This window comes from Eriocheir sinensis, chromosome 14 (genome assembly GCF_024679095.1).
Source record: "Eriocheir sinensis breed Jianghai 21 chromosome 14, ASM2467909v1, whole genome shotgun sequence".
Taxonomy (NCBI): Eukaryota; Metazoa; Arthropoda; class Malacostraca; order Decapoda; family Varunidae; genus Eriocheir; species Eriocheir sinensis.
This window is the reverse complement of record NC_066522.1, coordinates 12,685,253-12,712,042: the sequence shown is the minus strand read 5'-3', so window position 1 is coordinate 12,712,042 and position 26,790 is coordinate 12,685,253. Positions and strand designations below refer to the sequence as shown.

The 26,790-nt window shown below is 41.5% G+C and overlaps 1 protein-coding gene across 1 annotated transcript in view; it reads left to right on the top strand.

Moving 5' to 3' along the window:
- Positions 1-26,790, top strand: part of LOC126998480 (mucin-5AC-like) — a 35,348-nt gene that overhangs the window by 6,619 nt on the left and 1,939 nt on the right. Inside the window, exons 8-19 of the mRNA XM_050860213.1 lie at positions 892-1,008; positions 1,389-1,587; positions 3,391-4,075; positions 5,177-5,470; positions 8,591-8,715; positions 9,626-9,758; positions 11,051-11,263; positions 20,732-20,825; positions 21,692-21,898; positions 22,911-24,654; positions 25,340-25,516; positions 26,348-26,790. The exon at positions 26,348-26,790 is cut by the window's right edge and continues 1,939 nt beyond it. Coding sequence (XP_050716170.1) covers positions 892-1,008; positions 1,389-1,587; positions 3,391-4,075; positions 5,177-5,470; positions 8,591-8,715; positions 9,626-9,758; positions 11,051-11,263; positions 20,732-20,825; positions 21,692-21,898; positions 22,911-24,654; positions 25,340-25,516; positions 26,348-26,790 — 4,431 coding nt within the window. The remainder of the gene's footprint in view (positions 1-891; positions 1,009-1,388; positions 1,588-3,390; positions 4,076-5,176; positions 5,471-8,590; positions 8,716-9,625; positions 9,759-11,050; positions 11,264-20,731; positions 20,826-21,691; positions 21,899-22,910; positions 24,655-25,339; positions 25,517-26,347) is intronic.

Genomic DNA, 26,790 nt, shown 5'->3' with positions numbered 1-26,790 from the left:
ACTGATATACGGGGAGTCCTTGGGTTACAACATCCTCGACCTATGATGTTTCGAGGTTACGACACAACCCCCATAAGTTATTAAAATCCTTGTTTTGAATTATGACATTTGTGTCGTAATTACAAACTTCACACGTGAACTAGTTCACGACCGCAGCATGAGAATATGTCGTCATGCGGCGCTTGACCAAGGAAGAAGGCAAGCTCATTTCCCGCTGTATGCCATTTTGGTTTGTTGTGCTTTTGCTCTCTTTGGTTTGTGTTCTTTTTTCATTGACTTTGGCCTTCATTAAGTCTCCCAAGCGTAAGGCAGACTCTTCTGATGACAGTGCTTCAAAGAGAAGGAAAGCCATCACAATGGAAGTGAAATTAGACATTGTGAAACAATTGGAAAAGGGAGAAATGGTGATGAACATTGGTCATGTGCTGAACTTAAGGGTGTGTTTCGACTTGCATACAAAATTGGGTTATGATGTGTCGTAGGAATGGAACTCCATCCTAAGTCTAGGACCCCCTGTAGTTAGAACTGTTGGATTTTCACAGTTAAGTCGCCATATTACACAGTCACAAAAGTCAAAACCTACGGTTACTAACAATGCTTTGAAAAACAAGTAAAACCGACAAATCAGCCACATTATTGTTAGTAGACACTAATACCACGTTTAAAAAATCAGGCATAAGTCACCACTTTTCACAAAACCCAATACCAGATGCAGGGAGGCACACAGCTCTTAGCACTATCAATAGGTTTACAAATGGGTCTTGAGCATAATACTTTAAATAAAAATGAGGCATAATGAGAGAAGTTGAAAGAACTGCTCTAAACTTAAGAGAAGTTGAAAGAACTGATTTAAACTGCCATCATGTAATTAAGACTATTGTGTACCTCCAGATCTGTGGGCAAGGTGGTCATGAGGTGTGAGGAGGCCAACTCTGTGCCCACCCCCAAGTCCGCCACACCACCTCCCCCACAGGCCACACCCTCCCCTCAGCCACCCTCCTCTGTCAGGTGAGTATTTACACACCTAAGAGGTATTTTAAGATCCATGGGAAAGTAGCATTCTCCTCATTGTGGATGATAGTAATTGTGAAACATATTGATGAGCACTTGAATTTATATTCATTGAATTGATGTTTCTCTTTAATATATATATATATATATATATATATATATATATATATATATATATATATATATATATATATATATATATATATATATATATATATATATATATATATATTATATTTTTGGAATTTAAAAACTTTTGTCTGAATTAGATTCAAGCCGGAATTGGTAAAGGGGAATGAACCCCAACTCTGATAACCACAAAACTGTAGGAGTCTAAAAATTCTTCTCAGATGTAAGCCAAGATTTTCCTCTCACAGTGACGTTCCCAGCACAACATCTGACCACGAGTCTGAAGAGTCGGACACAGACGATGACCCATTCTTGTCAGACGGGGAATTGGCTGGGTCCTCTCCAACCAGCATGAGGCTCTACCACCCCAAGCCCCGGGTGCCGGTACAGCGGCGGGCAACCATCCCGGGTGCCACCACCCGCCCAACCCTCAGCTATAACTGTTTGGTCAGTATGATGGAGAGGATGGAGAGTGAAATTGAGTTGCATCAGTTGGTAAAAGAGTTTGATAATGATATTAATAGAATTAATTTGAACACACAGCTGTTGTTTACTTTAAAAATTCATATAGAATGAAAGTTGAAGGCAAGAAGCTTTGTGTGATTACGTTGAACTAACATGAGAGAGTCAAGCGAACTTCAATATTTGTATTTTATTATTTTTAAGCATGGAAGAAGTTTGGAAGAAAGCTGTGTGTGTGGTAGGCTAACAGTGGAGTAACTTGTTAAATGAAACCAAGGTGGTTGTGCTATGGAGTAAGTCAGGAACTAGATTAGTGAAATTGTATCCTTACATGCATACAAATGAGACGGAATTGAAATGACATTCTGAGGTCAGGAATACAAGCACTGGAGAAGGGTTAAAAGAGAGGTGTTTGTGGTGTGAACAGAATGGATGTCAAAGGAGAGGTGTTTGTGGTGTGAACAGAATGGATGTCAAAGGAGAGGTGTTTGTGGTGTGAACAGAATGGATGTCAAAGGAGAGGTGTTTGTGGTGTGAACAGAATGGTTGTCAAAGGAGAGGTATTTGTGGTATGAACAGAGTGGATGTCAAAGGAGAGGTGTTTGTGGTGTGAACAGAATGGATGTCAAAGGAGAGGTGTTTGTGGTGTGAACAGAGTGGATGTCAATGGAGAGGTGTTTGTGGTGTGAACAGAATGGATGTCAAAGGAGAGGTGTTTGTGGTGTGAACAGAATGGATGTCAAAGGAGAGGTGTTTGTGGTGTGAACAGAATGGATGTCAAAGGAGAGGTGTTTGTGGTGTGAACAGAATGGATGTCAAAGGAGAGGTGTTTGTGGTGTGAACAGAATGGATGTCAAAGGAGAGGTGTTTGTGGTGTGAACAGAATGGATGTCAAAGGAGAGGTGTTTGTGGTGTGAACAGAATGGATGTCAAAGGAGAGGTGTTTGTGGTGTGAACAGAATGGATGTCAAAGGAGAGGTGTTTGTGGTGTGAACAGAATGGATGTCAAAGGAGAGGTGTTTGTGGTGTGAACAGAATGGATGTCAATGGAGAGGTGTTTGTGGTGTGAACAGAATGGATGTCAAAGGAGAGGTGTTTGTGGTGTGAACAGAATGGATGTCAAAGGAGAGGTGTTTGTGGTGTGAACAGAATGGATGTCAAAGGAGAGGTGTTTGTGGTGTGAACAGAATGGATGTCAATGGAGAGGTGTTTGTGGTGTGAACAGAATGGATGTCAATGGAGAGGTGTTTGTGGTGTGAACAGAATGGATGTCAATGGAGAGGTGTTTGTGGTGTGAACAGAATGGATGTCAATGGAGAGGTGTTTGTGGTGTGAACAGAATGGATGTCAATGGAGAGGTGTTTGTGGTGTGAACAGAGTGGATGCGAGGAGCACTGAAAATGTTCATGGCTGATGAAGGTAAAGGAATATTGTGGAGCGGTAGGAAGGATGAAACATGTTGAGGGCAACTGGAGTTGTTAGGGTTCTTTTCATATGTATGTAATTGCGTGTTCCTAGAGTAAGCAGACAAAATCCTAATTTATTTTCTCAGTAAGCATTTTATGCCAGATTATAATGTAGATGAAGGATGCTGAAGTAACCAAACTAAATCTGAAAAATACTTTCTTCAGTATATGATAATTTTGAGGACAGTTACTTTCCTTAACATGTAGTATTTTTGTCTCAGTACAAATACTAGGCATAATGGTTGAAAAGCTACAGAACTTGAATTATTTGAGCTGCTTTTTTTTTTTTTTTTTTGTTTTTTTTTTTTTTTTCCCCCCCCAGCTACTGGAGGATGTTCGGCGGTGGAATAGAGAGCCTCGAGGTGGCCTGGCAGAGGGCTCAAACCCAGACCTGTTGCGCAGTCCTAATGGTGCAGACACTCGCCCCATCCGCCCCCACACTTACATTGGGGCAGAGAGCAAGACAAGGCTGTCAAGGGAAGGAAAAAAGCCCCTGAAGGAAGGACTAATGAGGACTACCAAAGTGACTGAAGAGGTTAGAGAGGATGATAGTGAAACAGATATCAACTCTCCCCACAGCCAGTCTGGGGTTAAGCCATCATCAAGTTCAGAGTTGAACAAAGGAGTGGTCAATGTCATTCCTTTGCCACCAAGAAAACCCACAAACCATATTCAATCAGCTTCCCCAGCAGTGGCTCACCGATCTCTGGCATCTGAGGACAAAGGGGCTGGGGGAGCCCGGAGTGCAGGGGGACTCTCCTCCAACACCCCTCAATCGCCCGCTGAACATTTAGAGAAAATGGAGCATGGCCAGGAGGGGCGAACTCGCAGGGTTTCTGAAGATAGGCCAAAATTGGATAAGAGCCACAGTACTCCTGCATATGACATGGAAGGTGATATTGGGCAGGGATCACTTTCTGCTCCACTAGCTCCTGTCAAGCCTGCTAGTCCTTCAAGGCGTTCACCTGCCCCCGCCACAACTAGTGCTAGTGCCCAGGTCTCATTAGGTAAGTCCAAGCCAAGTGAACCTTCCAGTAGCAAGAAATGTCTTGGTATTGTCTATCTTTGTAGTTTCTTCTGAGATTTTCAGTTTGTTGTTTGCTTTGCTGCATTATCTGTTACTTGCAGGACTAAAGGTTGTGGAAGGTTAAGAATGAAGTCAAGAAACTAACTAACTGGCTGGTGATGGTAGATTGTTAAAAGAAAGCTACAATTGTTAGTTTTATACACCTTTTGTTGCAGAGTATCCATTGGATTATCAATTTTCCAAAGAGTATTAGAACACACTGCTAGTTGTCCTTTGATTTAATAATAATTATACAAAGGTGTAAAAATTAACAATGCTGTTGTGAATTTTCCAACCTTCTTGGTATAACAATTCAAAACTGTAACAAATGTTTACTGTCCACATCTTTTGTTTAGAAAATGACAATTTTGGGGGGGAGGAAACAATTATTATTAAAAGCATAGTCATCATAAAGTCATTTCAAGCCTGGGTGGAAGACACATGACATGTAACAAAATAGAAAAGAAGGCAAGAGGAAGCTGAAATTCCTACAGGGAGCAGTTTGAGCTTTAAAGTTTCTGGCAATAATGAGAAGTGATGTCTCCACACATCCTCACCTTCAAGCAAGTGATGCCTTTCAAAAGGGGAGGACCATTTACCAGATCCATTATAAAGGCTCTTGAATACCAGATACATTATATAGCTTTAGGGCTAAATCCTTAGTCTTTAGCCTCAACCACACATAGCACAGGAGTTATATCTCATTTACTTGATTCTTGTAACCCATAATGGGATACAAAGACATGTATCCTTATTCCTCCTGTCACAGGGATTATCTCATATTAGTATTATGGTAAAAAGTCATTGTTGGACATGTGAATTTGTTACAGATTTGTTCCCTGGAGAGTTGGATCAAAGAAAGGCTTCCAGTACTTGTATTGTATCTGCCCCCATAATGTTTTAACTTTTCTTTATTGATAATATTTAGGCTCTTGATGATTGATCCTTGAAAGATGCATGCTGTAGTTTGAGGTTTGAGCATAGAGGTGATGGGTAGGTGGTGGAGGCTGACTTGTTGCATGCATGCTTCTCACTCCTGCAGCAGCGGGAGTGGGTCCAGGGGAAGCTGGGCCACCTCCTCCTCTTCCTGCTCCTGCCATCACCTCCAATACCTCAACCACCACCACTTCCATCATCACTACCACCACCACTACCACCTTTTTCACCACCACCACCACTACCATCACCACTACCACCACCTCACCGTGCAGCAGTGAGGGAGGTGAGGGAGGGAGGGAAGGGGAGGAGCAACCCTCAGAAGCACCAGTGGTTATGAGGGAGACACGCAGCAGCTCACCCTCTGTATGGCGCCGGGGTATCTTCGTCTCGGACCGTGGTAAGCCTACAATGCAACACTGGCCACTCCAACAACCACCAGCCAGCCATTCACCTCCTCCTTGTGTTGGTGTTGAGCTTAAATCCTTGTCTGTCTCATTCCCTGATCAAAAAGAGATGATGGATTGTTGATTTTATGCCTCCATTCATTATTAATATTTTGTATCCAGCATCTTGTCTATTGCTAGAGCTGGATTCATTTGTCCCTCTCCCAGGATAGAAATAGTTCTTGCCTTTGGTCATCAGCATCAAAACAATATTGTCAGTTATTTGCCTACAGTACCCTCCCGAGTTTCGCACTTGCTTTCTTCCTAAGTTGTAGCGCTAAACTCAAGGATCATGAAACACGGGGTATTGAAAACACTGAAACAGTGCTTATTTATTCCGGCCCATGAAGAAGCTGATATTTTTTTCCCACTTTTCTCCCTTGTTATTTCAAAATATGCACCTTTGTATTGCTTGTTGTGTTGCAGTTTCAGTGAAGAATGCTCTTTTAAAGACAAAAAACTGGGATACAAACTTTATTGAAAAATAAAAAAAAGGGAGAGAGGAAATAAAGAAAAGAAAATCTTTAACCCCTAAAGGGCAGGTGGCGGGTTTTTCTGGCTGCCAGGTTAAGGGCGGGTGATGGGTTTTTCCGGTTTGCCTTTTTCTGCTGTAATTTTGAAGTTTGTGTGGGGATTTATGGGTCAGCTTGACTCCTAGACTGCCACAACTCCCCCTTGCCATTTGTAGTGTGTTTCTGTGACTGTAACAATGGCAGGAGGAGAGTTTCTTGGGTCTTCCTCGTCTGATTTCGCCCCCGAGTGTCCACAGCCAGTCACCTCACTCCTCATGAGCCTCCTTTTGCTCTCAAAAAAGCTTTCAGTGTGAGCTCAGTTGGGAGAACTGAAAGTGGCTTTTTCAAGCTTCGGCAGTGGTGTTTGTGGTAAAGGCAGTGGCAGCAACAGCATTGAACTCCAACCCCTTGTCTTATCAAGAAGGTTGAGCCCCGTTATTGTGCAACCTCACCTTAGTGGCCATTCTGTTGATCAATCTTATTAAGGTGATGGTGGAAGTGATACTATGGCCCCTGAGGATGCATCCCACCACCCTTTAGCGTTATCAAGTTAAGAATATGAGGGTAATGAAGGGGCTTTGTAGAGGGGTCGAGTGTGGGGAGGGGGAGGGCCGCTTGCTATGCCGTGCCACCAACAAGCCACATAGCCCTCAAAACAAAGGCCTGCTGCCAACTAATAGTTGCTGCACTTCATCACATCACCACGGAAACACCCCAGTTTCAGTGGCATTAAATATTTGATGAAGATCATAACTGCTGTCCTCTATCATCTGTTTCAAGATACCAATGAAACTTTCCACCTCTTCTGCTGCTTCACCTAGACATTGTGTTCTTTGGAGCAAGTGTCTTTTGAACCTTGAGAACCATCCATTACTAGCATAGAAAGGTGGCGGATTATCAGTGTTTAACTTACGTACTACTGCAGCATATATTTCCCTAGCCTTCTGTCTTGCCGTATCAGAAGATATGAATACATCTGTCATTTTTGCTGTCAATATGTTTCTTCAAATAATATTCTGTTGTTACCATCAACTTGCCTGTAGGATGCGTGATGTGAGCAACTTGAATTACAGAGCTCCCCCAAGCATGTTTCAGGAAACGTTTGATTTCCTCAGGTTTCGTTCTTATTCCTCTAACAGTAAATTTGCTAATGTTGAATAAGTTTCCAGTGGCAACAGGTCCTTTTTCAGCATCAAGCTTATCCAACCCTTCACCTTTTTCCTTCATGTTTAACAACCTTTTCTTCTTACCCTGCCTCTGGCCTACTTTTGCCAAAGTGGGTTTCTTCGAGCCTCCTTGATTTCCTGACATCACTAGTAAATAGCTTACTCAATAGAATTATCAGGACTCTGGTGAAAGAGGATGATCGACACGCGTGAACACGGTCAACACGGTCTCCCAACCGAGGGAGTCTAAGGCAGTATGCGTGATGCCGACGGTAGGTAGACATGACCTGTACATGTCAAAGCACCGCGAAACTTGGGGCGATATTGCATGAAACTAGAGATGGTACGAATTTAAGACTGAGTGCAAGACTTGAGGATCACAAAACTCTGGAGGATACTGTAGACATCACTCAAAAACAACAACAGCAACAACAACAACAAAAAAAAAAAAATAGAATTAGATGTTGCCTATTTATTGTGCCACTCTTCACATGTGCACCCTTTTGTTCAGTATAGGACACTTACAGGGAATATTTTACCACTTGCTGAGACAAACTGTGGCATATTGAATGAAAGGAAAGGCAACCCTGATTCATCCATTTTGTTCATTGCACATTATGATATTTTTTACATTCTGTGAATATTCACTTTCAAACCAACTTCATACTCTGGAGTTCCTTGATCATTCTTTGTAAGCTTTCATGAACATGACTTATCTGCAAATCTAAGGTATTCAACATCCATCTTGGTTTCAGTGTTATCTTACTTAGTTTCTTCAATACTTTTCAGCAAGCTGTGAATAATTTTGAAACTAGTGTCACTGCCTAACGCCTTTCCTATTGTCACTTTTATTGTGGAGTTTCATAGTTGTTGTGCTGTCTCTAGATATCTTTGAACACCTTTATGTGTGGTTCATCCATGTCCCTCGTCATATGATTTGATGTGCTACCACCTTGCTCTTAATACATTTCGTTTCACACATCTGTCTAATCAGGTTTCACTATTTAGTCTTACTCTTCCTTCCTCTTCGCACCATAATTATTTAGAAAGGATGTTCTTCAATTCAAAATTTGAATTGATGATTTCCTTCCTTAATATAGCTCTTTCCTTCAATACCCATTGTCATTCACCTTTGGGGTACCCCATCTCATCATCAAAGGTATTTTCTTCTAGAACTCCATTCATTGTTTCTTAGTTTGCCTAATATTCAGTACATTAGTAGTAACAACTCCATCTACTCCTGCAATGGTACAACCAGCTTTATTGTATGGTACAAATTGGATATTTATTAGCTCCGTGAAACGGCTTTTTTCAGCATAAATTCTGGAACGAAAGTTTGGAAATAGTTTTTGAATGTGTGAAAGGAAATTTAATGTTATGCTGAATAACTTTACAGGGAGTCGCTGCATTTCCTGCCGGGAGCTTGGACAGGGCGACCACCAGGGCTGGCTGTACCGCCGCCGTGACAACAAGGGCTTCCTCCTGCCCCACCGATGGGAGCGCCGATGGTTTATTCTTAAGGTACTATCGACTCCATTGGCCTCAAGAACACCAAACTCGAGCTGTCACTCATTGAGACAAGATATGGCAGTGTCGCTCTTCTCCCTCAGGTTCCCTTGGGGCACTCATTGTCAAGCATAGGTTCCAGGTGTGAGAGAGAGAGAGAGAGTGTTGAGAATCTCTCTCTCTCTCTCTCTCTCTAGGTGATCACGTGATAATAGAGATGGAAACAGAGGAGGAAGCTCTCTTTCTGAGGAAGAAAGGGAAGGAAGGAGGGATTAAAGTAAAGAAGTGGAAAAGAGAGTGTGTGTGTGTGTGATTGATTTTCTCTCTCTCTCTCTCTCTCTCTCTCTCTCTCTCTCTCTCTCTCTCTCTCTCTCTCTCTCTCTCTCTCTCTCTCTCTCTCTCTCTCTCTCTCTCTCTCTCTCTCTCTCTCTCTCTCTCTCTCTCTCTCTCTCTCCTGGAAACTATTTAAAGATGCTTGACAGTCAGTGCCCCAAGGGGACCTGGGGGGGGAGAGCGACGTTGCCATATCTTGTCTCCGTGAGTGACAGCTTGAGTTTGGTGTTCTCGAGGCCAATGGAGTTGATAATATTTAGTGTGGCTTTTCTTACTTATTCTCATTATCATTTTCATTATTTTTATTATTATTAGTAGTATTGCTGTTATTATTATTATTATTACTACTGCTTTATAAGGGGAGCCATGTCCCTTGCTAATCCCTTTTCTGACAGAGTGGAGTGCAAAGACATGTATTCATTTTATTCCTTATTACCCAGGGAAAAATTATTATTATTATTATCACAGTGTTTATTTATACTACTAATTATCAATATTTTTTTAGTGGAGATCACAGTTTGTTTATTTATGCTACTAATTATTTATATTCTTTAGCAGAGATCAAGAGTAACCAAAGACATCTTCCTTGCAGAAAAATTACCTATATGGGTACCGGGACAGGGAAGCAGTACGGGCTGACTCCCTCATCTATTTGCCAGGGTTCCATGTCTGTCCTGCTACTGATGTCAAGGCCAAGAAATATGCCTTCAAAATATACCATTCAAGTATGTGTTTGACTTTGTGAATGTGTGTGTGTGTGCCTTTCTAGTTGTATTTACTTAATTGTAGTATATAGGACTTGCACTAAACTTATCTTTTCCTGTCTTCATATATGCTTTTATTCAACTTGGTTTTAAAGTCATGGATGTTCTTAGCTTTAATCATCTATGCATCCTAACCATTCTAAACATCAGTGATTCTGTCAGGGAAACCAAACTTCTTTACATCTTTCTGCACATTATCTTCCTCAATTTATGTCATCTATCCTTGTCTTTCCACTATCCCTCCCCTTGTCCTTCCACTCTCCCTTACCAGCAAGTCTTCCCTGTCTACATGCTCTTGGTCGTTTTTGAGTTTGAATTTCTTGATTAAATCACCTTTTTTTTCTTGTGTCATAGGCAATTCAGTTTGTGCAGTCTCTCATTGCATTTCAGATGTCTTAAATTTTGTATCGTTTTTCTTGTATTTTTCTTAACCCCTTCCACACAAAGACACATATACTGCATCCTTGCGTGCCCCGTACCATATCCGAGGACGCGCATACTGCGTCCTGGCGCGCTTTAGCCAATATACGAGTTATTTTATCTTTATATTCATGCTTACATCTCAAAATTATCAATTGATTTATGCTTCTTTATGTGCACCATTTAATTTGCTGTTTTCATATATAATACATGATGATTATGTTGAGTTTATGGCTGAAAACTTGTTATATTCCATAGCGACATTTGATATTTGGCGCACGCAGCGATCTCGGATACGACGCGGGGCGCTGTTTTGGCCCAGCCGTAGTAAGTTTCTTTATGTGCACCATTTAATTCTGCATGTTTTCAAATATAATACATGATGATTATGTTGAGTTTATGGCTGAAAATTTGTTATATTCAATAGCGACATTTGAAATTTGGCGCGCGTGGCGATCTCGAATACGGCGTGGGGCGCTGTTTTCGCCCGGCCGTAGTGAAGGGGTTAATTGTGTTACACAGGGTTTGAGCTAAGCTCTATCTATCTATATCTCCAACACCTTGTTCCCTCAAGGGAACTTCCCTCCAGGGGGTGGCTGCGGTAGAAGTGTCTCCATCTTTCCCTGTTCTGGCACTCCCTCTCAGCAACCTCAATTCTGCTTAAGCTAAGCTTGTGTTTCTAGAAGCCATCCTCTCAACCATTTTCTTTCTCATATTTCAACTTCTGTTCCTGTCTAATATCAGTTTTCAACTTTTCTGTGCCACCATGAAGCAGAGTGCAGGCCACTGCAGGGTAAGCAACCTTAACAGCAGATTATATCTTCCCCTCCCAGGTGGTGCTACTTTCTACTTTGCATGTGACACCAGTGAGGAACGCAGCCGCTGGATGAGCCAGATGGGGCTGTCCGCCATCACATCTCACCACCATCAGCAACAGCAACAGCAACAACAACAACAGCAGCAACAGCAACAGCAACAGCAACAACAACAGCAACACTCTCACCACCGCCACCTCTTTGGGTCACACACACAACAGCAGCAGCAAGGTATGTACATTGTAGTTATGTATATGTGGTCCTTTTTCCAGGGCCATCATGTGGTGTGTATGTCAGACTAAGGGTTATCCCTGTCCTTTCTTCTCGCCAGCACCATGGTCAGGAGTAGACTGCCTGTCTGTCATCCCAAATAGACAATCATGGTTCATAGTTAAATATTTAGCAGTTACTTTAAGCTCTGAATGAAATTCGTGTTTGTATGCTTGGAATATAATTGGTGACTGATAATGCACTTTAACCCTTAAACGACGGCCATCGTATATTTAAGCAAACCCTCCATGGTCCACTCGGCTGGCCATTGGTTATCTAATGAGACTTGCACACCACAGTTTTGAATGTTTGGTTCAAGTTTCATGGGTTCCATGACAGGTCCTGTGTATGACAGCATAATCTGACCCACATGGATGGGAGATAGTGTTGCTAGTCCTAACTGAGCTGCTCTGGATCCACATCATGCACCTTTTGAGAAAATGCAGGAAAACACAGTGATGGGGTAGGATAGGACAGAAAGTGAAGATTATTCTGAGTACTTCTGAGTATTATTTTGAGCTGTGATGAATACAATATGAGCAGTGACAGAAGTAATGAGTGATGTAGAGAGTGCAGCATCACTCCAGCAAAGGCTTCCGTCACAAGTGGATATATGCATCAGGTGTGTGTGTAAGGGGTGAAACGTGTGTTCACAGTGTTCTCATTTTTCTCATTCCTCATCACAATGCCCTTCGTCGCTTAGTACTTCACCAGAAGATCCTTCCTCACCACAGCACCCAAGGAGGTAGGATGGGTCAAGAGGCCATGAGCCATGTAAGCTATTCTGTCAAATGAGGCCAGTTTTGCTAGCCTTGCTACCATATTTGGTAGGAGGTAAGGCTGAGCACACCTGCTCTTACTTTATCCTACCTCCATGATCCTACCCCATCATATCTCAATTGATAGGTTTGTGCCCTCAAGAAATATCAAACAGGAGCCATTTGTGCTAACCTACAAAAAAGGTCTTCCTACAGCAATATGGCTTATTGACAGAACTGGCTTCAAGTCACAGGGTCCGGGCCTCTCCACTTATTCTACCTCCATGACAGCACCTTTCCTCACCTTCCCATAATCATCGCATTGTATGAAGACAATCACGTCGTTTAAGGGTTAAGAACACCACAATTTTAAACATGCTTTCTGCACTTAGCAGGGTCATTAGGTGAGAGAGGCGCAAGCAACAATAAAATTTAATGAGAAAAAAAAAAACTGACTCAATAGAAGCAGCGGATTACAGCAAAGCCCAGTCACCTGATTCTTAAAGACTAGTTAGACAAAAGTAATCTGGCATCACTGGTCCACCATCAAGAGCAGTAACACTAGTTATTTTCTTAAAGGAGTATCTCCTTACAAAGTACAAACCAACTATTAGGGCCCAGGGACATAAGGGATTTTCAGCAGCAGTATTTTTTCTGATGCCGAAACAAAAATCTGCTTGTGGTGCCCCCCACACACAAGTTTATGAGTAGCGCAACGGTATGGTCAGTTGTCTATTTACTAGACATGAACTTTGACTGCTCATGTCTCTGCAATTTCAGTAGTTGGTTGCAATTCTATATGAGCAATAGATGGACAAGCACCTTGCGTGGCACTCTGAGCAGTGTACCGTATTACTGCAGCCATTCCATAGGATGACCCTTGAATCTGAAGTCATCGGGAGCTTGCAGCCCCAGTATCCCCGTTCCCTTATCACTTGCCAACTAGCAGTGAATTAATACTATTGACACCTTGCCAAACAATGCAGCCTTCATTTAGGTTTTATTTTGGACGACCTTCTGAGAGATTCATTAACACTAATTGTCTTGTCACCATCGTCTTCCTTGATTTTCTGATGATATTTACCTTACTGATATCTCCTGTATTACTTTACTTTTCTATATTTACCAGCATGTGGTACAAATCATGTCTTGCAGTGATGATGACATGGACAAGGTTTATGGGGAGATTATGTTTACATTAACTGATTTTGAATGGTAGCCTCTGCAGGGCTAATAGTTTAACAATAAATACCACCTAATTTATCAATAATAAGTTATTAATTTTGCAGCACCATTGAAAGCACTTCTAAAATTTAATAAGTTAAGTAACTTAACAAGGTAAAGTAGAGTTGCAGAGTAACTACACAATTTCCTTACATATGCCACATCCAAGACCTACAACCAACAGCCCCTTGAAATTTTTTGGTAATAAAAATGGTGTGATATGTGTATGATGCTTAGCAGTGAGTTGTCAGACTTTTCACACTACCCGAGCATTATTTTGGAGGTCAGCAGCTGTCATGTTTATGTTGACTGAATTATAGCTTCCACAAGGGACAATGACACTAATAACAATTGCCAGCTATTTTAGTGTCAATTTATAAAGTGTTAATATAACTAAAGAAGTAAAGTGGGTCTGTAAAGTTAATATCATTGTGAAACATGGGTATTTAAATTTCTACTCTTAGTCAACTGAAGTGGTTTATGTACCTAATAGTGCATTTAAATTAGCGTTTGATCATCTTTTTCTGGAAGTCAAGATGATTCACCTTGGTACAGCTCAATAATTAAATCCTGTAGGAGAGACATAAGAAAGCTGAACGGAAATGGCAGCAAAATAGAATAGACCTGGTTTGGTCTCAGCGTGTTTTAGCTAGAAGAGCTGTAGTTAACATAGTCAAAGATCATCACTGAGGAAAGGTTGATTCATGTAGCAATGATTATAGAAAATTAGCTTGAGTTGTGAACAATTTATTTGTCAGAAAAAAATGTGAATGCAAAACCGTCTGACACTTAGGTGGCTTCCAACTTTGATGCATATTTTTGCAAGCAAGATAACTCATAAAGACATGGTTAGATGAAGCTTTCTCAAATGAGGAATTTTTAGTGGTACTTCAACTGCAACCCACTAAAATGTCCTATATCATTCATCATTTATTAAGTAGAAGTGGACATGGTCTCATCCTACATAAGAAACCTCAATAAAATGTTCTGCTCTTTGGATCCCATAAATGTCTTGGAACTCTTTAGTGTCTACTACTGTAGAGCCGAGTTTCTTCTGAAAATAGTTAAGAGATGCTTCTCAGAGGGCTGTTTCCCTCAATCTGTAAAGCAGGCATTGCTGTGGCCTCTTCTCAGGAAACCAGGACCCATTGTTGAGAGTATGTGAAATTATCGTCCTCTCTCCAATTTGTCCTTGTAAAAGGTTTTAGATCTTGCCGTACTTGATCAACTGCTGCCACTACTTGAACTGGATCATTCTTATTGTTCAGGCTGCCTATAGACAGCATTATTCAACTGAAACAGCTTTAACAAGGATACCCTGGAAACAAAACCCTTAATGAAACATGAGATGAAACATTAGAGATGAGTCAAACTATAGATAAAACCAAAGGGGAGCAGAACTTATATGCACATTTTTCTTTTCAAGTCATAGGCGTAATAATTGAAGAAATTACACTAAAATATATTAATTTACAAATTATTTAAACTTAGACTTTGCTGTTATTGAAGTTCACTCAACTCTCATATTTCTGGGATATAAGTTGCGCTTAGAAACAATTAAGCTTATGCAACTCTTATCATGCAAGTTGGCCTCAAGTTTTGCGTATCCACAGATTAGGGCAACTGGACGAAAATTTGTGTGGGTGGTTGCAGAGGTGCGAAAATGCAGCTAAGCTCACCCACCGGACCATTTATGGAAATATAGGCACCTTAGAGCCCACATACACACAACACTGGCTCTCTACCTAACTCATGATCCCCTCCTTCCTATACCCATGGCTTCCCCTACTCCTGTTCAAAAGTACAAAGTAAAAGAATACTATGCACTACTTACATGTTAGGCTTTAACTGCGTCTGTTCTTCTGTATGCAACAAATTATGTAAGTGTTAATTTTATTCTGTCCATGTTAGTGTCTGTGTGTCATCTGTCATTTTGTCAGTCCATCTGTCTTTGTCCTTGTCCCTCTGTCTGTCTGTCTGTCCATCTGTTGGTAAAATTCTTTAATATCTTTCTTTTTGCATGAGTTCCAGTACTGTACAGTATTATCTGCCTTTCACTCATTTCAGTAAAGTACTTGGGGGAACAATTACTGACCAGTTATCAAGCTGGCCTCTTGAAGGTTTATACCAACAATAGAATCTGAATATCTCTGTTATATCAAGGCAATAAGCAGAAAAAATCACATCTTATTACTAAAATGATATGGGCTACAGAAGTCATCATATTATTTGCAACTCTAATTTGGTTCCTGCAATGTGGAATCAATATCTGCAGGGCTGTGGCTGCCTACCCTGTGTATCATGTGGTGTGAATGATCACGAGGTGTCCTTGGGGGCTCCACACCTGCATGGTTACTCAGTTATTACACTTCAACATTTGAGCTGTGCATAAACCTGCTCATACTTTTAATGTTGTACAATGTATCATTCATTATGCACATGAATGGAAAAACTTAGCCAACACTTGAATGCTTTGGTCATTATGTTCCCACCTGTGCTGTTTCTGATGTATAAGTCAACGTACAGAACCACAGCGTATGATAGTTTAAAAAAAAAAAAAAATTATTATATAAAACCAGAGCGCTTGCTGTACATTTTTATTCCAGTTATCAAAAGTAGTGATTAAAATTTTGTATCAAACAGTTAAACTCTTCATAATTATGTCCCTTGAAATTTCATAACTTTTTAATTGATTGGTTTACTTTTCATTACTTATTGGAAGTACAACAATCATATACACATTTGAATTCTTGCATGCTTTTTTATTTATTATTTATTTATTTATTTTTTTAATTTTTTTTTTTTTTTATTTATTTATTTATTTTTTTTACCTGCTGCCTATAACGCCTGTCGGCTTTCTTGAGGGGCCTCTTGGGTGACCCCAATCCGTTAGTGGCGCAAGCAAATATTATTTATAGTGGCTGACGTGATGTATGACTTGCTTGGTCCATGCTGCCCCCCGTTGCTCCTCTTGAACGAAGTCGCTGAAGTTGGGGTTGATTGAAGATCTTGACAGCATGTAGATAATCTGCCACTTGGCAGTGGTTTGAAAAATCAGCGTGTTTCGGTAGGACTTGAACCTAGGTCTATGGGCTCACCACACCCACACGTTGACCATTCGGCCACCGCCTCCCCTGATTTGTTGTCACTTTTATATATATATATATATATATATATATATATATATATATATATATATATATATATATATATATATAATATATATATATATATATATATATATATATATATATATATATATATATATATATATATATATATATATATATATATATATATATATATATATATATATATATATATATATATATATATATATATATATATATATCTATATATATATATACTTATGTCAGTTGAAGAACATTGGTAATCTCAAGAGATTTTTCCTCCACATGAAAATCAAGAGAACTTAAGGATTTTGTTATGAAGTCAAGGTATTTGCAGCTCCACACCATCTGCAAGAATGTTGCAAACTTTATGGGCTGCAGCTCAGATTTGACATTTGTACCCTGTGGTAATTTTTTTCTCCAAAGTAGAAAACACACACCCACAAAAAAAAAAAAATCATCTATTAATATTAATATGGTTGTTCTTTGGTAGTTTGAATCTTGCAACCATGGTCCCTATTTAAATATAAAACATTCTTTTGCTACCCATCTTCAAAATGCACAATTGAAAAGCTGACCTAAATCTGGATTCTTTGAAATGCTAAAAGTTTCTGATTTTTTAAGATTTAGTAGGGGAGAATTTGTCTGTCAAATATAAACACAGACATTTTGGTCTCTGCTAAATTGCTGTACGATATAAGGGAGATTCTGTAGGATGTAAGGGAGGTTAGGCAGTTTCTAGTGAGAAAAACGTACAATAGCATAAGTTCATATTTGAAAGCTTTGGTACATTAGTGATTTAGGATTTGGAATTTTTTTTTTCTTTTTTAAGTGAGAACAAGTAGAAAATTTGGATAATGCCCTATTCTGACCATGGGGAAAAGGGTGAGTAGAGCCTTGTTAGGATGAATGATGCTGAGGTCTGCTTGCTTTAGTGGTACATCTTGAAGCTTAAGCTTTTTTCAGACTTTGTGTTGGTAACTATTTGGTTAGGGAATATGGGATAGGATAGTCCATGGAAGGGGACCATGGATATTTTTTTGTGCCGACATCCATTACACCAACTCAAAGAATGGTGACTCAAAGGGATTATTCTATATGTCTGGGACACCCTTAGGGACAAATTTGTTCTCAAAAATTACTCATTAACCCCTACGGGACGGGGAGCGGCAATCACTGCTCGGTTGACAGAGGACGGGTGGCGGTGATCGCCTCTCTGCTTATATTTCACTCATGTTAGCCATTTTCCCAAATTTTTCCTCCCCAAATATGTCAACACTTGTCCTGAGTACTTTTATCATCGAGTCAGTGCGTCTGAGGCTTTTTTAGTGGATGGACGTGTAAAAATAGAATATCTGCATTCGAAACACCTCGTCGGTCTTTGTGGCCAGTGGCTAAGTTCACTCCGATAGCTAATTCATCACGTACTGATCGCTCAAGTGCTAGACCTTCCGACGGTGCAATAGAACATGAACTTGATATTTCTGTTGTAACACTGGAAAGTGATTTTAAGTGGAGTGACAGTGATTGTGAGTGGCATAATACGAGTAGCGATGATGATGGGGCAACCACCTCAGGTCCACCAGCTCTGACCACGTGCACTGCTGCGACACGTTCCACACCTGTTACGGCCCCATCCACCAGTGGGCAGGAAATGACAAGGTCAAAGTCTATACATACCAAGTCAAGTTACTCTGCCTTCATAGCTGCTACTAGCACGCGCAGGGGGCAGTTTGGGGTGGAACAGCGGGATGACGTCATTTGAATCCAAATACCTGCCAGTTCACGGGTGACTAAAGCTGTGGCGGTGTGTGCACTTTGGATGTGGATTCTCGCCTTCTTTCACCACGCGTTCAGGCAAGCCATTGACAAAAAAAATATGCCTTTTTATTGAGCTATGCGTGACTGTAATTCCAATGCCTACAAACGGCGGCGTGGGGTGTGTGGGGGGGGCATATTGAAGTGATTGATTTAGATTAGTTCGCCTTTCTTCGTTTTCTCTAAATCCCAGTTTCTACATTCTCTAGTTTGGCACCAAGCAACGTCCTCCCACAAAGCTGCGTATGACTTGACTTGGTATTTATAGACTCTGCAAAAGGCAGCCTTCTGCTTCCCTTACATCTTCGCTATGCTCTTCTCCACCTGTATCTCCTCCAAGGTCCAGGAGGAGGATTGAGTTTGCATTATCCTCTTCCTCTGCTGAATCTTCTCCTCCCATAAGTGATGTAAGAGGCCATACACAAGGAAGAGCAGGCGGAAGAGGAATAAGAGGGAGGAGAGCTAGACAAACACAAGTTGGGAGGGGAAGGAGAGTGCGGGGTGATAACGTTATCACACCTCCACAGCGTGTTAGTCGAAGCCATAGCAAGCCAGAGTCGAGAAAGAAAACGGACACAGTGACTCGGTCACCAAATATCTGCGGTAATTATGTACTCTCATTCAACACACTGTGTCTCAATAACTACAGAATCTAGACACTTTGGGAAGATTCCATTTGAAAGAGGAAGAGTTAATGATAGTCAGAATGCATATTTCATTCACCTCGTTTCTGTAGTTAAAGAGTATTGATAAAGTGAATGTCGATGAAAATAAGAGATTGATGCGTGTTTGCCTGTATGGCGAGACAGGAAATTACAACCCGGCCTGTCCCGTAGGGGTTAAAGAAACTTTTTGTTTTTATTTATTTCTAATAGCAAGATAGCAACTCCAGACTCAAGAAACTAAAAAGTAGTGATTCACAAAAGGGTGTAATTGCCCAGTAACCTGAATGTCACACTGGCCCTGCATTCCTGGCTTATGGGTACTCACCAATCACAGGCCAATGACACACACACACACACACACACACACACACACACACATTAGTGAATGAATGAAGATATAATAAAATAAATGAATTATTAAAGAAACAACATTAACTTTTGAGAAGCACTTTCCTTTGCTTCCCCCTCCTTTATTCTTCCCTTCATTCCCTGCCAGTTTTCCCCCTTATCCAGACATTACGGAAAAGAGGACATTATAACTCATTCAAACAACCTTTGCTTGGTATGGAAGGAGCAGTGGTGGCTGCAGCAGGCTGGGATTTTCATTGGTAGTAGCCTCAGGACCAGCAATGGCTGGGCCAGTGTCGGCGGGGTTAGTGGCATACAACATGCCCTCCCTGTTTTTGTCATATAATGTTATCTGTTATTTTAGGGTCATAACATTTTAGGGGTGCTTAGAGGCATTCCAAGCACAAGACAGTTTAGCTTGTTTGGGACCATCGGCAAAATGCTGAATTGACACGACACAAGAATAAGTCTAGGGCACTTTACAGCACAGCACACGCAGTACATAGCCAAATACAATGTCATGCTATAACAATATGCACACAAGTACATAGAGCAATAAATAAAGTGATGAAATCAACAGATTCCATGAACATCAAGCAAATATTACAGTTCCTACTATGACACTGAGATGGGAAACATACACAGAGTTTAGGCCAAAACCTATTGCCTGATTGACACTGAAATTATGAGGAGTTTCTTGTAGTAAGTACCCTGCAAATTTTCAAGTTCCAGTCAAATGCTGAGATCACAAATGTCAGGGGATGACTACATCCTTTTTCTGTTCGGAGAATGTGTGATATTCAGTATGAATTTTATGTTACGCTACATTAATTTGAGTGGATACTCACACAAACCAAAAGGAACAGTTGTTTGTGTTTGTCTACTTTCATATATTTTTTATACATATAAAGTTCACACACATTTTGTTTAGATGTAGGTAAAGTGATTTGTAACTGAGAATTCAACTACAGGTTGATATCCCTTTTATGACAATAAGAGGCAGTGTAGAGTAGCTCACTTTGCAAGTTGCGTCCTTAGGATTCAGAACCCCCTGCTCTTTGCATGTATGGATGAAGTATCCAAAGCATCAGTTTCTTCTTTTAACTTTCACCTGACATAAGATAGTGTACATTTAGCGTGAAGTAGTGTTCTGGAGAGTTCCGTGATTTGTCATGCTTGTTTCAGCATGCCAGTGTTTGATGTATCCTTCTTCAAGGTGATGCTCTCCATATTTCCACTTTCTAATACTTCAAAATTTTGTCATGCCTTTCAACTCTTGATATATTGTGGATTCTATTAATTCATGAAGATATGAGCAAAACATAAGATAAAAATTGACGGGTTACGTTTGCTTTATCATTCTGAAACCCAGTTTGTAAGAAAGCAAGCTTTACTAAATGTACCAATGTAGTTTTTAGAAAAGGAAATAAGATCTTGAGGGACAAAAGTATGAATTTGTAATGTAAGCCCTTTGATTGTCTGCAGGAGAGGAAGTTTACTACAGTGAGACAGATGAGGAGCTGGAGGAAAGACCACCCCCCTCCCCTCACTCCTTGCAGTCTCCTCCACCTTCAGCCAAGTATGTTCATTTACCTCTTGAGTCATTCAAGATTCTGCACTGTAGTCAAGTTTAAGTATTGCTACATTGATGGGAACTTTTCTTTGAAATACTACAGAGCTCTCTGAAGCTGAGCATTGGAAAATTGAATTCAGTATTGAAATTGGTTCAAAGATGGCAATAAATATAATTTCATTAGGAGTTAGTGATGATAGTGTTAGATAAACTAGACTTAGAAATATGGGAAATAAGTGCAATGGCCAAGTGGTTATGGTGCATAGGTAGGGAGGTGGCTTGGCCATGCAAAATTAAGCCAGCAACTGTTTGACTGCTATCAAGTGTTCAAAAATCCCCATCATATTGCCAGTTAACTGAAGTTTTCATTTTGAAAAATTGACTCAAAACTAGTAACCTTAAAACAGAGTACCATGAACCTCTTAGCCCCTTCACTCCGGCAATGTTGGCGTCCAATGGCATCACCGTATGGAAAGGGTTTTAGTCTTCTAAACCTCTTAATCCTCTTCCATTTCCTCTTCATCCTCTTCTAAACCTCTTAAGAGGAAATGGAAGAGAATTTAGAGGAGGATAGAGAGGTTTAGAAGAGGATTAATCCTCTTCCATTTCCTCTTGACCCTTTCTATACTGTGACGCCGACATCTGCATCACGGATGGAAAGGGTTAAGAGTTGTCTATAAAAAAAATTCCTAGTACAGGCTGAGGTTGGCCTCTATTGCCCCTCGACAAAGCATGTTACCTCTATCATGCAAAAAATAAATTATAGTGAAGGCATTGCATTAGAAATAGGCTAGTGTTTAATTCTCTGACATGTATGAATTTGATTAAAGTGATTAATATGGTCCATGGTAGTAAATCCCATGTTCTTACAGAAGTCCTCCAGGCAAGGATGGTGGTGGGACTTCCTTATGGCGTGGAGGCTTAACCAGTCCTGGCCGAAGTATTCAGAGTAGAGGGACTCCTCTGAGTTCCTCTTTGGCAATGCTCAGTGGAACCAAGGGACCTAGCCTGAGGTTCTTGCAACCTTACAAGGACCCAATGAGTCAGCCAGTACCTACAGCCTCCTTTCGCAGTTATAGGTGAGATCATCATATACTTGAATATTTATATGCATAAATGTGCCAAGAAACACATAGATGTTTTTAGTGTATCACACAATCATATTGGAGCCATTTGGAGATCAGAGGAAGATCATGGTAAACAAGTTGGTTACTTTCATTCTTGGAGTATACATTTTTCAAGATTGTTACAGCATGTACAAAATGAAGCCCTCTGCCTCATCAGTAACACCAAGAGGACTTTGTTACCAATGAGGCACTGCATTTCATGTGCAGTGCCCTCCCTAAATATAGTTTCGCACAATAAACTAATAACACAAATTGAAAAAAACTCCTCTGCTCCGACACACTAAACCTAATCTGTCCATGCACTAACCCCCAAGGAAGTACACTCTTCCACCCTGACATTCTCCTCTCCCTCGGATTCAGTTTACAAATAGTCTTACCAATTTACTTACCCAGACTCAATGAAAACACACTACATTGATACTTGACAAGCAGTATTGAAAACACACAAACAACACTGTCACTGACCAAAAAATGACATGAACATACCAACAACCCATCCCTTCCTCCCTGCCTGCCACACAGGAAGGCCCTAGCGAATCACAGCTCATGTGCCCGTAAGTGTGGGAATGGGAGATTAGGTTTAGCATGTCAAGATTGGGACAGAGGAGGGGGAGTCTTTGAATATGTTAGTTTATTATGGCAAATTATATTGAGTTGGGTGGCTGGCTGCCATGACTTACAACAACCAGCTGCGTGACTTTCTCCTGTCACCCTCTTCCACATTCACCCACTACCTCAGTATGCCTTAACATGCAACACTGTCCTGATGAACCCAGAGTTAAGCCTATGGGATGATTATTTTACAATAAATAACTTTCTAAATAATTAATCAGTCCTTCATATGATGGGTGTAAATGTTTCATAGTTTAACACCATATCTAAAATAGATTATTTAAGCTCCTTGTACATATGATTGATTAATCCTAAGAGTTCTCCATAGCCTTATTTCTAAACGTTTTTACAGACGTGTGGGTGAAAACAGCAGTCGCAGCACCTCCACTGGTGATCTGAGGAAGGTGAACAGGCCTGAGTCAAGTACTGACCCACAAAATAGGACTGAGGAAGGTTCAGGTCGGCAAGTGACCAGGAAAAACAGTTTGCGTGACCGCATCCGCCAACTGCCCACACCCTTCACACTGGAGCGGCGGAGACCAGCAACCGGGAAGAGTACTCAGGACACCCATAAAAACAGGAAAAAGTCTACAGGGGAGCAGCAGCAGCAGCAGCAGCACCAACAACAAGGAGATAAGTCCCAAACTCAGCAAGCAGTCTGTGGACATCAGCAACAACAGCAGCAGCAGACACGGCATTTTGAAGAGAAGATTTTCTTGGTCTCCGCCACAACCACCACCACCACCTCTGTTACTCCCATCAATACAAACACCACCACTCCCACCGCAACCACTCCTGCTCCAACCCCAGTCCCTACCATCACCCTCACCACTATAACCCCAACATCCATCACTACCACAACCACAGCAAATACTACTACAACTACTGCCACCACCACCACTGGCAGCCATGGGCCATTACAAATTAGTTCCGTTCAGGCCACTATCACTCCACACCACCAGGTTACTGCAGAAGTTCAGGTAGTACCAAGTGAAAGCAACGGAACAAGCCAGCGCCAGAGGCCACGGTATATGCTACCCACCCGGGCTAGTAGCCAGCACTCCCCCGTCAGGCCGTCCTCTATTGATCTGGACAGCCGCAGTGCTAGTAGCTCCAGCAAGGGCAGTTTAGGGCGATGGAATAGCACCCCCCCGTCCAGTGGCAGATGCAGTCCCTCCAAGTTTGAGGTGAGTGGAAGGAGAGGGAGTGTTGGTGGAGAGTCTCCCATCAGATCAGGATCACCCCGTAGAGGTTCCCTGGATTGCTTGGCCTGGCCTCATCCCCGGGCACTCTCTCCACCCACCTCTCCACTTCACACACCCACACGCAGTTCACATGGCTCCACCAGTAGCCTTCTGGCTTCTGAGGAATACCGTGAAGGCTCGCCAGAAAAGTTGTGGATCAGTTCACTACGCACAGACACCTCCAGAACCAAAGGAACTACAGTCCGTTGCACAGTTGAAAGGAAGGAAGGTCGTTCGCGTTCGGGCTCTGGAGAAAACGGTGCCTCTGATCGCCTCAAACGCACTGCCCTCTATCACCCACCACTCCTCCGTGGCCGCACTGATCCAATGAAACCAGCATTTGAATTGGTTTTAGACCCATATAGTGGACAGGTTATAGTTGATGGCCACATAGAAAATGTAAGGCCTTCTAAGACTCCCTCAGAGGCCTCTCCACCTGATAGTATGGGCCACCCAGTGACCATCACAGTGAGCAGGCGACCACAAAGGCAGTTTCCTTATGCTGATGCAGGGACACCCTCTCGGCCTGAGGTGCCACCCAGGACAAAATTTCTCTCTCCCAGTGAGCGAACACTCCCAGCTTCCTCCTCTTCCTCTTCCTTGCCTTCCTCTCCACCTTTTATCCCCACAGCCTCTACACTTTCATCCAGCACATTGTCAGTATCCCCTGCTTATAGCAACAGTTCCACCTCTTCTCCAACTTCACACATTACACAGCTACGTTCTTCGTCCTCTTTCCTACAGTCAAGCAGCCCAGGGAACTGTCACAATACCACTGTCACTAGACATGTACCCAGCCTCACCATCAGCACCACCACAGAGGAGACGGAAACAATGCGCACACCTCTCAAGGTAGATTCATTACTTCTTCAACTACAGGTAACTCTCGATTTACGTGAGTATTGTGTCCTTGAAGAGGTCGCGTAAATCAAAAACAATGTAAATCAAACAAGAGGTAGGTTTCTATCGAAAAATAAATATTCACTTCGTTCAGTGGAGAGAGAGAGAGAGAGAGAGAGAGAGAGAGAGAGAAGATATCCATATCACCGAGATATCCACTCAGGCACTCAGTCTCAGCCTCACTCGTGTGAGGAAGAAATGAGGGACACCATGAGCGACTGGCTAGTATTGGTACCGGTACCGAGCAGTCTGGTACCTGTACCGTACCGTATAGCTGGTACCATTAGTACTGGTACCAGTACCTGCCCACCCCTATTGTTGAGAAGCGTGGCAGCGTGGGTACTGTATTGTTGTTCAAGTGGCGCGTGGGAAGAACTGAGCTCAGCTGTGTGGCCGCAGTGCCGTGTGAGTCCAGTTGCGTGAGACATCTGGTGGCCACTCCATAAATTATCGTGTATAAGTGAAAAAACGTGTAAATTAAACATTTATTTGGATTTTGGACCCCGCATTATTTAAAAAACGCATAAACCAAACGCGTAAATCGAGAGTTACCTGTACTTGTAAATATTTGAATATTTTTAATTTACTTAATGATCCTTTGACTTCTTTTCTGCTTACACAATTCCTTCTCTGGCAGCCTGCTATGGGTGTGTCAATGATTGGAAAGCAGAGGAGAACCCCTGGTATCATGTCACCCCGGGACCTATTCTTTGCCTCCCCTCCATCCTCCCCAACTCTAGCATCTGTGCCCTCTTCAACCTCTCCCCATCAAGGAAACAAGACCCCAGTGCCACCCAAACTACGTAACCAAAAGGTAAAGCAATCTTTCACTTTTTGATATACGTACTGAGAAAAGTTATATACAGTGGTACATTGTTTCATGCTTAATTAGCAAAATTGTGCACATAATCTAAATCAGTGAATGTTGTGTGATTAATCCTATAGGGAAAAGTTGGAGCATTAATCCCATAAGAAAATGGACAATTGGTTCCAGGCTCTTGCAAAAGCTTATGCAGCTTTATTGAAAATGAATGCTGAACAGAAAATAAAAACATAAAATAAAGATGATGCAAAGATCAGCAATGAAGATAGTCCCTAGCCTTATGCAAAGATCTGCAACCAAGATGGTCCCTAGCCTAACTGATTTAAAATAAAATGAAAGATTGGAAAACTTTAAGCTGCCATTCATGAAGGAGAAAAGTGACATGATTATAGTTTTCAGGATGGTTATGGAAGTGTACAGAATTAATAGAGATCAGTTTGTATGGGACTGGGGATCAACTGGGGGGCATGAAACTAATTAAAAAAAAAAAAAAAAAAAAAAAGCTTGAAAGACATCAAGAAATAGTTTTCCCAACTGATGCATGGAACAGTTGAACAACCTGAACAAAGGGGTTGTCGAGTCCAAAAACTTTAAATGAGTTAGAAGCTAAATTTTAGCAATTGGGACCCATGAGGATATACCTAGGTAAATATACACATATACTTGGCTAATAAATTATACGTTACTTGTAGCTATAAAGATATAATGCCTGCATGCTGGTGTATAAGCTCAGTAATGTGTTGATAATATATAAAAGCAATGTAAGTGCCCCCAAATTTATAATATTCAGCAAAGTCATTCATTAATATTTTCCTGTTGCAGATCTTGCCCCACTATCCAGGGATGGAATACCCCCCTGTGTTTGAGCCCGGGTCATATTCCCTGTGTGGCAGCCCAGCAGACCAAACAATGTCTCCAGGTGACCATGACCAGGATGGTGGCAGTGAGGGTCGCTCAGGTATGGAGGGCCATGTAGTATTTACCGTAGCTCAGGTTGGGATGACTCACAGTGTCCCACACATGAGCCACAAGCTGATGTCATCCCCAGAGACTCCTCCAAGCAGGGCAAGCCAGGAGCAGCACAGTAGTTCAGCCAGAGAGTACCATTTGTCCCAGCGGAGTACGGAAGTGAGTGGTTATGGTGGTAGTGGGGGTGCTGGTGGTCCCCTCAGTCCTCCTGCATCAGTCCGCCAACATGCTCTTCATATCTTAGTTACTGCTCAAACCACTCCTCGCACTGTTCATGCCTCTGACTCACCCCAAAG